Raw genomic sequence first — 15,005 nt, forward strand, 5'->3', positions numbered from 1 at the left:
GACGAAATAAAACAAACTCTTCTATTATCATAAAGCATAGTTAGAGATGACTTTTCACCTCAGCAGAAAGCCAATTGAGCTCAGGAGTAAACACCGTGATTGAAGTAAAAACACAATACTGAAGAAACTTAGCAGGTCAAACAGTGAATGTATACAGCAAAGATAAAGATAACCAACGTTTTGGACTTGAGCCCTTCATCAAGGTAAGAATGATCCAATCAAATTGCCTGCCTGAGCAGAAGGGTATACCTTTCTGCTTGACACTGATACCAATTGTCAAAATTCCGTGAATGGCAAGTGCAGGCAACCCCCATGTTATAGGGAGACATGTTCCCAGAAAATAGGGCATATCATGCTTCTTCAAAACATAAATCTACATCGTCAGTACACGCAGTAAAACACCAAGATCTTCAAACGCATTAATTGAAGTAAAAACACAATGCTGGAGAAACTCAGCAGGTCAAACAGTGTACATTATATAGCAAAGAAAAAGATACATAACCAATATTTCTGGCTTGAACCCTTCATCAAGGTATAAGGAAAATGTAGGTAGGCGCCTGAACAAAATTGTAAGGGGGGAGGGGCAGGGGAAACTGAGCTCAGCTGCTTCAGAAAGCAAAACGTGATGGAATTCATACTGCTTAATGATCTGAACATTTAATATGAAACCAAAAGTGCTTCCTCGTTCAACAGCAAAAACAATTCAGAACTAAACAACAAAAAATATCCAATTTTTGGCATCTCCCGCAGATATTTTTATTCAATGAGAAATTGTGCCAAATTTATTATTAGGTTCTGATACATGTTGCAAAAGATGAATTGAAATTAAACTGAAAATGCTAATTAGATTTTTGCATATTTCTGAATGTTAAAAAGTGCAATTCAAATGAACATTCCTATTTTAGCAATAAACTTCTAAACTTCTCTGACTTCAGGGCCAGATCATAGAGAAAAGCCACTTATTCATGCCAATGAACTTTTACATTCATCTTGGTAAGGAATGTCCATCCTGAAATATGAAGCATTTTAAATTCTGAGCACCATTTTGTCAATAGCCAATCTAGACAGCATATGAGGAATTAAATATTCCAAGATTATAAAGGATTTTGCAGAAGCAAAGTATATTGCCCAAGGGACAATATTGTAAGACTATATTGAGGGGAAAGATACACAGGAAAACTGATGGTTAGTCAAGGTAAAGCTATGTACAGTAAAATCCCTGGAATCTGGAATTCAAGCAACGTCAAAAAAAATCAAGGAATAAATACATGAATAAATAAATAAATAGAATGAAAATAAATAAAATATTAAATGAAAGTTTAAAATCGTAAATGTTCTCCAAAGCAACAAATGTTCTCCAAAGCAACAACAACCCCCTGGGAGCAAACATTCAGCCAGTGGGGCATCCCGGTTGTGCCCCGCCTGCAGCAGCTGTTTGAATAAAGTTTCAATGAAGTTGTGTTTGAATAAAATGGCACCGCCCAGAATGAAGAGCTGGCCAATGCTGCTCGCTGCTGGGGCAATTCTCACGAAGTGTCTCCCTATCTCTGCCTGGTAAGAGTCTTTATTAATATAATCTTTATTAGCATTAAGGGGAACTTCTTCACTCAGAGAGTGCTGGGAGCATGGAATGAGCTGCCATCTGACGAGAAAATTTGAGCTTAATCTTAAGTTTTAAAAATATATTGGATAGGGAAATGTCTCAAGGGTTATGGACTGGGTACAGGTCAATGGGACTAGCGGAATAATGTTTCTGCACAGAAGGGCTGAATCGCTTGCTTTCTGTGCCGTAGTGTTCTATGGACCTAGTATTAAGTATATCTGTAAGGCTTTTATCGGTAAATGTGGGAGGTGGGCGTTAATTATGACAGTGGCACTTTTAGCATACTGCAACAGTGTTACAGCGGTAGTGACCAGGGTTGGAATTTAAATTAAAATTTTGAGTTAGTTATGGAAATTATCAGACTAAATTGAATTTACATAATTAAGGATGACAATGCTCAATTTTTTCAACTTATTTTACATTTTACACTGTCTTTTATCTTTTAAATTGTTTATTCTCAATGCAGGTGTATTAGTTAGGCATTGTAAGAGTGTGTCTCAGTCAACCAGAAAATTTGCATATCTGGCATCTGCTGGGTACCGGGGATTATACTGTATTAAAATGAGAGGTTGATCTAATCCATGTAATTACAAACCAGTCAAGTTAATGTCTGTAACAGAGGCAAGAATGAAATAACTGCATTATTATTTAAAGATAGCACAGACCAAAAGCAATGAATTATGGCAAGCCTTAGAATTAAGCCACAAGTGGAAGTGTTGTGTCCAATTGTAGACTTCATCTAAAGTTCGGACAAAATATTGAAGGATGTTACAAAACTGGATAAGGAAATGTCGATAGAAGAGGACAAACAAAGTTGGAGTGGAAGATGATTTCTCCCCCCCCCCCACCCTCAGAGTGATTGTAAGTATATAGAAATTAGATTTGATTCTTGTGCCACTTCAGACTGCTCTAATTTACACAATAAAATTTCCAAATGTTATCTGAGGAAAAGGTATAAAGTAGCAATGATTCTTTTTAGAAAAGAAGTGAAAACAGCAAAGAAATGAAGAAATAGTGGACGACTGATGAAACTCAGTATGAGTGAATGGTTATCAATTAAGTTGAAGTAGGTATGGTGCATGTAGGATCATTATGTACTTGGCATCAAAATGAAAACAGCATCAAAGGTTGATAAGATATGGAATACAAAAGCCAAGAGTCAGTGACAAGTGAATAAAAAAAACCTTAACAAGGCCTCAGTTCAGATCTGGTCTGAAGGATAAAAAAAAATGAAGGAAGATGAGTAATTGACTGTTTTTCTGCTTGTAGAAGATACTCCAATGCAATAGAATTTAAGCGTTTGAAGATGGAAAAAGATGGGACATGGCATATAGCAATAGAGTTTCCAGTTGTCAAAGGGTTAGGAACAAAGATAAACACACAATTTCTTCCACAGAAGGATGTAAAAGTATTGAAATCAATTTTACGATTAGTAACCAAATTAGAACATGCATCAACATTCAAAGTAAAATTTTATAAATGCCTAAAAGGGCCAAGTGGAATAAAGAAGGAAGCTAGATAAATATAATAAAAACATTTTTTTAAAATGGAAATCAAGAACCCATGTAGAATATATGGTATAAATTTCAAGTTGTGAAATCAATGCATTTGTATGTACTTGTTTTATCCAAACAAAAATAAACAGATTTTGTTCAAAGCTCCCAGTGTTATTCTGAACAAGAGCCAATGTTCAATACCATGGAGAAAAGCCTCAGCTGAAGGATTTGCCAGTCTTGAATAGAGTATGGGGAAATTTCCTCTGCTACTTTTTGATTGGTTCAAAAGACATTCTTAAAAGCACAGGACCAGTCACACAAATAGAGTGATTTAAAACTAAAAAAACAATTGCAGATACTGTGAATCTGAAATCTATGGCCTAGTCACAATACTCCCTCTGCCTGACATAACCTCCTCTACCATCATTTTTCATGTGGAGGCAAACTTGGATATCTTACACTCTGTCCCTTCCTCCAGGTAATTCATAGTAAACAACTAATGGCCAAAAACCATTCACTGGGTTACACTAGTAATACTTTGCACAACCTGATAAAAAACATTTATTCCAACACTTTATGATAATCAATTTTCAATACATGCTAATACTCTTCCATCTATTACAATCTCTTACCTCATGCATGAGACTTTCATGTCGCATCTTGTCAAATGCTTTTTAGGAGTCCAAATACACCAAATCTACATTTCCCTTTTCTACTCTTAAATGTAGACACACAAGCACAGTAAATGGCTCTTCCAGCCCACAAACCCATGCCACACAATTACATCCAACTCCTGGTAAGTTTTGAATGGCGGGAGGAAACTGGAGCACCTGGAGGAAATTCACGCAGATACGGGGAGAACGTCCAAACTCTGAACAGACGGTGCAGGATTCAAACCCAGTTGTTGGTGCTGTAACAGCATGGCACTAACTGCTACATTAACTGTGCTGCCCCCTTGCAGTTCCTCAAAGAACTCAAGCAAAGTTGTCAGACATGATATGCATACAAAACTATATTGAATGGGTTTGATTAGATTAAGTTTTCCAAATGATCAGTTTCTTCTTTAATTATTGACTCTAACACTGCCAATAATAGATGCTAAACTAACTGGCACACAAGTTCTTGCCCTTTGTTTTTTTCCCTTGAACAAGGAAACAGAAAATAGACTGTAATGCATTGGACCATATGGTTGCAAAAGTTATGCATCTTCTTTGGAGGGATAGAATCCTTTTCTTTTCAATAGTTCTTCCTTCTCTGAACATGTAACACCACATGGGATGTGGTGCAAAAACTGCTTGGGGACAGGGTGAAGTATGCAAGGAGAAACCCTTTCCATTTGACATGCTCCAATGACAACATGAATGAGATCAGGAGGTTGTTGCATGATGGGTCAATGTCTGAAATCTGTCACTTACCACTTCATTTTGGGACTATCAAATTATCAAAACCTCTATCTACCACTACAAACATTTTTACAGATTTTATTTCTGAGAAACAGGAAAAAAATGATTGCTGTAACAATAGGTACACAACAGATCAGGGGCTCAAAGACATCACATATTTTTAATAGATGTAGATGGTAATGTCCAGGCTATTTTTAAATCCCCTCATGTCTTTAATGCAGTAACACATTTCTCAATGTAGATCACAACAGCAGCTTGCAATTTTTGGAAAGTCCTGTCTAAAACTTTGCAGTTGTTGGAGCCACTGCCTCACTTTTCCAGTGACCAAGGGTCAATCCTCATGTCAGGTGCTGTCTGTATTGAGATTCCATATTCTTACTTTTTCCTCCAGGCACTCCTGTTTCCTCCAACATCATAAATAAGTGCAATTTCATGGGTTAATCAGGCTATCATTTTAAATGGCCTTTAGTAAGGGGTAGAATCTGGTGGTGGTGGGGGGGGGGGGTGGGGAGGGAGGCAGTGAAGGAAACGTGAGAAGGATAAAATTAAGTTAATGTAACTGGGTGTTTGATGTCAACATACTGTATGATAATGACTCCCAATAGTACCATTAGGAATGAGTGCTATAATTCAGCACCATGGAGAGAGTCCATTGCAAAAGAACTCTTAGTATTGATAGTTGCTTGGAGATACTTCCAAGTTAATCTAAACTTGTGTTTTTTTAAATCAAGTAAGAAACATAAGATATGGCACACACACATATATACACAAATACACAAACGTGCGGACATATGCATACGCACACATACACACTGTACATTCATACATTCATTTACCAGGTAGATTTTATTTATTTTCCTTTCTCTCGTTCATCAGGGAGGGAACATTTACACTCAGTGCCTAATTCATCAGTTTACTTTAAGTGAAATCAGATGAGCCTCTTTATTTTGTCATAGGTTTCTTTTTCATCCTATGAATCTCTCCATGTATGAAAGCGAATGTGATGGAAAATTATGAACAGTTTTATAATGTGGATAGATAACAAAACACAAAAAATATCATCTAAGCATATTTACTTACATCTCAAACATTTGAGGTGCATTTTAAGCCAGCCCTTGAATGTCAAAGGATGATAAAATAATCCACTGTGCTAACTCCTCCTACAAGTTACATATTCCATTGATTCCTGTTTCTGGGAGCAGAACACACACGGACCTCAAACCAAAACATGGGAAACACTAATCTTTACATCCAGCTCTGCAACATTATGCACCCATTTAAAAGGTAGGATTTTCATTACAATTAATTGCTTTTGATTGCTTGCATTTCCAATAAGTTGCAAATGGTGAAAAACAACATTCATTACAAACCAATTCACTGTGAATAAAGAAAAATGAATCAGCCCAATATACATGAGGTTATATACTAAACATATACCTACAAATATTTTTTATTTTCATAGACGTCGTGTAGCTTTAAAACGTGTGGATGTTCTATTAACTTCAGGATGGCAATCTCCCTTTCCACCTAAAAAAAAAGAGAGAAAGGTCAAATACACAAACTAGCGACGATTTCTGCTCTTTTATGATACACCAGTCCCCTTTGTCTGTAAAAGATAACACAAATACAGGTATAACAAAAGGTAGATATATTTCAGAACCAAATCTACAATGGGTAAAATGCAACCTAATTAGTGCATGCACAAAACTAATGCATTTTAAAATCATTATATACAGAATTAATTAAAGGAAGTATTGACATCGGAAGGTTGCAACAAAATCAGATATGTAGCAGTTTGGCATGGTTTTTATACAGATTTCATCTAACGTTCCAACCAGTTGGTGTTTCAGGATGCAATGAAATTGATTGTGAACACCCACATTCACCATTTGCTTTACTCATACTTGGCATGTGAGCCAAACCCAGCTGTTCAATAAGGTCCAGCGCAGCACTTGGTCTTCCTAACCTCTGTAATAAATTACAGACCTCGGCTCACAAACTGTCAACACAAAATTGAATTCCTAAATGCCTTTTTCCCCCTCACTGCTATTTTCCTCCACTCAAATTTCTTTGACTTGTACTGAAGGACCCACACAGGCTGTGGGCTATTGGAGACTGGCTCATGGGAACCAGGTATTGGAACCAGGATTTGAGAGGGTGCTAAGGGCAAGAAGGGCACCCAAAGGACTGTGGGCTCAGAAGGCTACCTGATTGTAACTGAGATTTGGTTCTGGAGCTTGGGTTACCAATGGATAGAACAGGGGTCTGAGCAGCTGCAGAGGCTGTGGGTGAATCGACAGATATTCATGTCTCTGAACGGTCTCTCTTTTGCTTCTCTTTCTATTACTGTAAGGGGCGCCAGGCAATACAAATGGTAACTCTTTGTCTGCCTTATGGCGGACTAAAGGAAATTTTGTGTAATAGTATCATTTCTGTTTTATTACTTGACAAAGGAATCTTGAACCTTCTCATGCGGTGGTTCTGCATGTATATTTACCAGCACAAGTGTTGGGAAATATACTATTAATCATGCTCCTTTGATATCACTGGTGACCAGCTGTTTGGAAATTTGGGACCACCATCTGCACACGGGATTCTGAATTTCAAAATGTTATTAAGGTTAAATAAATGCATAGATCTGTCAGAATTTCAGTAGGAGATACAGGCCAATAGTACTGTGTGACTATTTCCTGTCCAGCATATTCCATTAAACATATTTTAATATATGTTTTGTTTCTGAATTAATAATATTTTAATTCAATATTAACTGTAAAGTAAACCAACTCCCATATCAATTACAATTGACAACATTCCTTTATTATAAATTTGCCTTGCCAGGCACAAAAAAGCCAAAATTTTTCCTATTGGATTCTTGGTACCCATAGTGCTTACATCGCAAAATGAAACATACAGTTGATTTTTTAATAAAAATAACATTTTGAAGGACTGTATTTTCCAGTATCCACAGAGTGAAATGCTCTTTAGGATACTGGTTAGTTCAGTATTTCTGAGCCTGTGATCCATGGACTATTGGTGGTCCATCAGTTTATTCTTGATCGTCTGTGATAGCACGTGAAGACAAATACCACTGATAAAGTAAGCATGGTTGCAAATTTGATGGAAAAATTAAGAAAGCTATCAAAAACATTCCTGCCAAACCAAAACAAATATCCCCTGTGGTCTGGGAAGGGGCTGGAGCTCACCAGCTCGTTGACCCCACCGGTCGCCCATAGGTTTGTTATAAATGATCAATAGTAAGGAAAGGAGCACTCTCGTCTGTGGGTGGAAAAAGATTGAGACTCACTGGGTTAGTCAGTCAATAATCCCCATCTGTCTTAAGGAAATTACTGCCTTATAGTCCCTCAAACAGCAGCATGTGATACAATACTATCTTTGTGTATATAGTCTACAATAAGATTAAAATATTGTTTTTAAACCCATTGAACTATGACTGCAAATATTTGCAGATCTCTTGTGGCTTTGCAAAATTTAAAAACCTGTGGACAAATTATAAATATCCCTGCTTGTACTGGTAGTGATTAATTGAGAGCACATTGTATGATTAGTTAGTTACTTATGACCTCGCTTCACAAACTAAGGGCAGAAAATGTGACATGTGTGAGCTGTAAACTGAATCAGATGCAAGAATTTCATTTCTCAACTCTGAATGGTTAATGAGCCCCCCTGTATATTTTACTGTGCAAGATGTCAGCACAAGAAGGAAGGTCATAGAACATGTACAGGTAAGGTATCAATGTCAATGCTAAATCGCTCATACAAGTTTATACCAAGTATGAAGGTGAATCATTACAGAAATCTGTCAAGTAACTGAATCAAAAAAGCACGTCTGTGTCAATCATGAGAGATATTTCCTTTAGGAAAGGACACAAAGCACCTTATTCCATATATTCTGCCTGACCTGTTGAGTGTTTATAGTGATAACACTTTCCGGGTGAGAGTTCTTTATTGATATTGTATGACCAATGTCATAAGAACTGCATTTATGCTCTCAGATACAGGCCTGACTTTCTCAGGCACATTTAACGAGAAAATCTAGTCTTAAAAATCATGATCACAAGGCTGAGGTGCCTTTAATTATGTGGGGCACAACTGAATCACATAAATTGACCAGGAAGTTCAAGCATATTTGCAGCTTGTAACATATAATTGAATAAGTAAAATAACAATTTAAAGAACTTGCTGATCAATTTGCACATCAAAAACAGCTTGTGGCTTAAACATGCCATTATTTTTTTTCTGGCAAGATTTGGCCTGTTAAAATAATTTGCCAATCTCAAGAAGGGAACATATGATATTTAAACATGCACATCAGACGCTGTCAAATTATATCAATTTTGCACTGTTTACGGTAATAATTTATAAGTTTTCAGAAATTGCTGTTTCATGCTACAAATGCAATCTAGTAGTAATGTACTATATTCTACAACACTGAATATCATTATAAAGATATTTTAGCAGTATTAAATAGCCTTAATATCAATGCAATGACAATCGTGGTATGGAAGTAAAACTCAAAATACAAACAGGCATCCTATCCAGAAAATACAAGAGTAGCAACAATACCTTGATTCAAATTTTAAAATCATATTAATATGCTCTGTAGTCAATAGAAAGAAGACAAATACAGCATGCATTCTTAAAATAATTTTAACATTGCAAATTGTCCTGAAGTGTTCAACAAAGTCATTCAAAAGTTACACCGTCAAAGGAAGAGACAAGCCAGAATAGAGTGGAGAAGTGGAGACATTTGATGGCATGGGCATATTAGACCAAACCCCCACCCAGCATAGAATATTAAGAAATTTTTTTAGTGTATTTACAGGTAAGCATTTAATGTCATTGAAACATGTAGCTAAAGAATAGCAGAAATTTTTTTTGAGAAAACATGCAACTAGATAACAGGAAAAAAAAAACTTTTTAATAATACTGCTGTAATTTACAAGAGAAAAGAACAGCAATTTAGCCATAGCAGAAATCATTTTATAAAAACAAACTGCTGCCTCTGTCAGTCCCCATGCTGGTCCTGCTGTCAGTCCCTGCGCTAGTCCCATTGCCCCGATCTCTCCTGGGGGTGGGGAGTGGGATGGTAGGATCAGTGTGGGGACTGATGGCAGGATGTCAGGAGGAGTGGGGTGGTGGGATTTGTGTGGGAGCTGATGGTGGGCTGTCAGGAGGGGAGCAGGGTGGTGGGCTTGGTGTGGGAGCTAGAGGTGGGCTTTTGGTGGGGTGGGGGGGAGGAGAGCGATGGGATCATTGGGGCGTCTGACAGCAGGCCACCAGGAGAGATCGTAGCAGCAGGACCAGTGCAGGGACTTTAATTATTTTTCTATTTATTTATTTATATGCCATCAAATATGGTAACTTCCAAAGCTTCGACTTAACAATGGAGGAGAGGTAGAAGTGAATGTATGAAAAGACCAGAATAGCAGAATTCCTGAATGGTTGAAGTTCAGAAATATAGATGGGCTATTTACGGTGGGCTCAATAAATTCATCTTTAAAGTTAAAATTAACTTTACTGCAATATGTAAGGATTATTTCGAAGAAATGCCAATTCAGACAGTCACCTGGTTCATCCAGAGATACATTTGAATGGGTTAATTGCTTGTCTAAATCCCAAATATACAAATTCTGATTACTAAACTAATGAACACTTGGGTATTGCCACAAATTAAGCATTGCATCCAAATTCTGGTGTCACATTTTTGGATAAAGGACTTCAGAGGGGGCAGAAGATTTTACTCAAATATTTTTAGTGATAACACTTTCTGGGTTAGAGTTCTTAATTGATATAGCAACACCAGCATCAGTAGAACTGCAGTTATCCTCTCAAGTACCAGGCATGACTTTCTCAAGCATATTTAATAGGAATAACTAGTTCTTAAAAATTGTGATGTCTAGGCTGAGGTACCTTTAATGATGAGGGGCTCAACTGAATCTCATAAATAGTCCAGCAAGATTAGGCATATTTGGTGAATAAGTAACCTAAAAGTACATTTAAATTGAAATTTTAATTTTAAAAAAATTAGACATACAGCACATTAATGGGCCCTTCTGGTCAAGGAGCCTTTCCAAATACACCCATCAACTTTCAATCCTAAGAAGGATGGGAGGAAACCGGAGCACCAGGAGGAAACCCACACAGACACGGGAGAATATACAAACTCCTTACTGACAGTGCTGGATTGAAACCCCAGTCACTGGCACTGTAACAGCATTATGCCGCCCTTGAATATTGAAATATTGAAAAAAATAATGTTCTGGCTGTTTGAACGCTGAACTATCAAAAGGTTATTTTGTCTGCACATGCAGGATGTCAGTCAGCTATCCCATTAAACATTATGGTGGTAACGAAACATTCTTTGCAATGGCCTGAACTGGGGAACAACTCGGAAAAGTAGAAAAAGGAAACAGAAGCGTAAACCTGAAACTCTAATGAGAAAACTCTCCGTGCTCCACCAGGAAAGTGAGAATTGGAAGCTGTCAGAAAACCTCAAATGACAGCCCATCCTTCAAACTGCCCTGTCGATCTGTCCAGCTTCAGCTCACCAATACAGTACGACCATTATTAATTATGGCACATTTCACCACTGATGTCACTCTTCCACTGTACAGGTGTAATCAAGTATTTCATGCACAGGTGTCACGATTGTAGCCTCAATGCACAAGACCACACGTCACATGCTAAACTCTTGAATTATTCTTTGGTTTTTTTTTGTGTTTATTTCCGAGAGAAGGTGGAGAAGAATCAGAAAGAAACCAACAAGACTGGAAATATACCAGTCATGATTCGTCATCTGAGAATCCTAGGGCATTTTCAATAACAAAGCTGAACATATTGCAATGGTGGAAAATTAATTCCAGTCTTTAAAACCATATTAAATTGCAGCATATTTAATAATGTCACAATGCCATTATAATAATGCTCATGACCAGTTGTAACAAATAAATACAATTTTTTTAAAACTTTAATCTCACACTAGTATACAACTCTAAATTAAGGTTAAAATATTTACTTTTAAAATAGGAGCCTAGCAGAGAGTCTGTGGGCAGGGCAGCCAGGGTGAGGGCCTGTGGTCGGGGCATCAGAAACTCAAATGGGTGGGAGGTCTGGGCGTCAGGAACTCGGATGCGCGGGTGGCCAGAGTGTCAGGAGCTCGGATAGGTGGGTGGTCGGGGCATCAGGACAGATGGGTGGGCAGCCAGGGCGTCAGGAGCTAGGATGGATAGGTGGTCGGGCATCAGCTGCTTGAATGGGTGGGTGGTCGGCGTATCGGGGCTCAGTTGGGTGGGCGGCCAGGGTGTCAGGAGCTCGGTTGGGCATGCGGCCAAGGCATCAGTGGCTCAGATAGGTGGGTGGTCAGGGTGTCAGGAGTTCAGATGGGTGGGTGGTTGGGGTGTCAGGGGCTCGAATAGGCAGGTCACCAAAGCATCAAAGGCTCATATGGATGGGTGGTCGGGGCATCAGGAGCTCAGATAGGCGGGTGGTCGAGGTGTCAGGGGTTCAGATGGGTGGCTGGGCAAGGCAATGGTCACTTCAGTGCATTCGGACCTATGGTTGGGGAAAGCCAAGTGACGTTTCATGGTTGTGGTGTCAAGACTTCAGATAGGTGGGCAGACAGGGTGTTGGAAGCTTCGATGGGCGGGCGGTCAAAGCAAAAGTTCACATTTAGGGTGTTGGGAGCTCAGATGGGTGGGTGGTTGGGGCCAATAATAGTGAGGTTGGCTTTTACACATGTCATGTGGAAAACACAATTTTTTTGGCCAAGAAAGGCATTTTGACGACTACTTGAGATCAAGTATTATACAAGCATTCTGTTTTGCTGAGTGGTACACCAAGATCCTGATGTTTTCAACCTTGTATTAAAAATAATCCAAAAGTGCCTTTTTCCATTTCAGAAGTCCTGGTGGAGCCTGGACTGTGAGTTTGAACCAATGAGCTTAATTACTCCAAGACAAATACTGCATCTAATAACGTCAGATGTCTGGGTCAGCTTCATAATTATGCTATACGATGCTGTATAGTAACTTTTTGTCAATGCAAAAATATTAATACAATTAGTCCCATGGTCAAAAATTAGTTCTGTTACCAAGGGATGTCTTGAACTCAAATTTTTATTCAAGTCAGAACAAGTACAAATGGTCCTTTTTTAGCATCAATTAGTCAAATGTTTATCTTAGTATATAGCATATATAGTATATATGTTATATCTTTCTATGGACGTAAAAGCACAAGAAACACTTCCAAATACACTACAACATCTTAGACATAATAATACAGTACATAATTGGATGATGTAGGAGAAGATGATGGAGAGACGGCTTCTGTTGGAGAGGATGGACCTGGTACTGGAGAGTCAGGGTTTCATTCTGCTGCTTGAGAAGGGTGGTGGCGGGTGGGGTTTACTACTGGAGTCAATTTCTTGAAGTAGACATCAAGGGAGGTTTGTACAGAGCTTTTCTTTTACTCATCATAAACGGCCTTAAACTCCCTTGTAGATTTTGTACAGTACAAATACAGTACAAGTGCATTAGGATTTTTGCCACGTGAAACTTAGAGGTGAAACAGCTGCAAAGAAGCATCTGTTCACTTCTAGCTGCCTTTAACCCAAGGAGGCAGTAAAGTCACCAAACTGTTGGTTCACAAGTCACTTGTAACCAGGTGAGATAATAATATACAGTACTGTACCAGGTGTTATGATCAAATCCATACTTTTCAATTTCGAATCTGTTCCCGCACTTGTGGTATGTGGTACGCTACTCTCTCATGATGCTGAGAGTACAGCATACTCTGTCACGATGCTGACTCAACCACACTCGAACTGGAAGTTGATGGCTTTCTACTTCCGGCTGGCATGTCGTTTTGTAAGTACGAGTTGTTCGGAAATTGGACATTTTTAAATAATTTAAGGAACAACAGAAAATAGCTGAAACATCCAATAGGCAGTAAATATCAATGCAGAAATCAGATTATTACTTTATGAAAAAAATAACCCTCATGTCATAGTGATGTTGCACAGAACAGGGTCTATTTTGTTCCTTGAATTCCTTATACCTTAATGAAGCGCTCAGGCTCAAAACGTCGGCAATATATCTTTGTCTCCTATCGACTCTGAAAGACCGGCTCAGTTTCTCCAGCATTTTGGTGTGCTTTTTCTATTATGTTCACCCGGATATCTTTGGGCAACCAGCTGGTATTGTTCACATTATTCTCCACCACTTCATTCATTTTCACTAATCTTTCACACAGATTCCACAGCATAAAAAATTGCTGCTTGGGAAATTATGGTTCTTTTGCCAATGACCTTCAATCTCACCTCATTGGTTATTGATTCATTTGTTAGTTTCTCGTTATTTACCAACATACCTCAAGATTCAGAATACCTCAATTAAATCAACTTTTCTCTGTTCGAAGGTGAAAATCCCCATTTTCTTTAACATTAATCTTTAATACATTTCTCTTGTACTCTCTCTAAACTATTGACACATTTTGTACAGCATGGTAGACCTTGTAAAGCATGAATGGAGGAAAGTTTAGGTGAGACATCAGAGGTAATTTGTTTTTACACAAAGAGTTATGGGTGCCTGGAATGCCTTGGTGGAGATGGAGGCAGAAACATGAGGGGCATTTAAGAGACTCTTAGACAGGCAAATGGATGATAGAAAAATAGAGGATTACGAGGTAGAAAGGATTTAGTATTGTGTTTGGTAGGAATATGTAGGTCGACACAACATCGAGGGCTGAAAGGTCTGTATTGTGCTGTAATGTTTTATATTCCATGGTTTCTGGAACTGACCATTGTCCTCTTGCTGAAGCTTTACCAAAGAACGCTACCACATAATTTTTCACTTGACTTTTCTAATACTACCTCAAATGACCCATAAAAATAACACACCATTCTATTCATTCTTTCAATGAAATTATGTCATGTTATATTCTCGCGACATAAATTTTATCCGCAAGACGTCTGCCCATTGCATCTGATAATGCTCTGTCTATAGGCAGTTTTTATTGTTTACAAGATTTCTGAACGCTGTCTCATTTTATCAGCTTTTATTCACAAATATTAATTAATTACAGCAGAGTCCTATTACTGATCTCTGGGAAATGCCAATGTATATTTCTCAGTGTTCAAAAAAAAAAGTCATTCTTCTTCCTATGGCTTTAACCAATGCAGCGCCCGTACAATTATTGCCATTTTTAACTTATTTAATTTTTACCAATTCTTTTGTAAATTTCTGCACTGCATTTCATTCAAACATCCTGCTTTTTAAATTTTTTTTCCCCCCATCAGGTTAATCAAACATGTCTTGCTTTTAACAAATCCATACAGACTTATTTATTGTATAAATTCATGCTTTTTTGAGTGCCAATTAATTCTGGATGGATCTTGTCCCAAAAATCCATTTGCATTGAAAATCAGGCAATAAAATGGCCTTACTCAGGGACCTGAGGCAGTTTGCCCTGGTGCGAAGCACACAC

General features: G+C 38.1%; 1 protein-coding gene across 1 annotated transcript in view; it reads right to left on the bottom strand.

Moving 5' to 3' along the window:
* Positions 1–15,005, bottom strand: part of LOC138744047 (serine/threonine-protein kinase BRSK2) — a 783,696-nt gene that overhangs the window by 281,191 nt on the left and 487,500 nt on the right. The window contains exon 3 of the mRNA XM_069899549.1: positions 5,944–6,029. Within this exon, the coding sequence (XP_069755650.1) occupies positions 5,944–6,029 (86 nt within the window). The remainder of the gene's footprint in view (positions 1–5,943; positions 6,030–15,005) is intronic.

This window comes from Narcine bancroftii, chromosome 1, assembly GCF_036971445.1.
Source record: "Narcine bancroftii isolate sNarBan1 chromosome 1, sNarBan1.hap1, whole genome shotgun sequence".
Taxonomy (NCBI): domain Eukaryota; kingdom Metazoa; phylum Chordata; class Chondrichthyes; order Torpediniformes; family Narcinidae; genus Narcine; species Narcine bancroftii.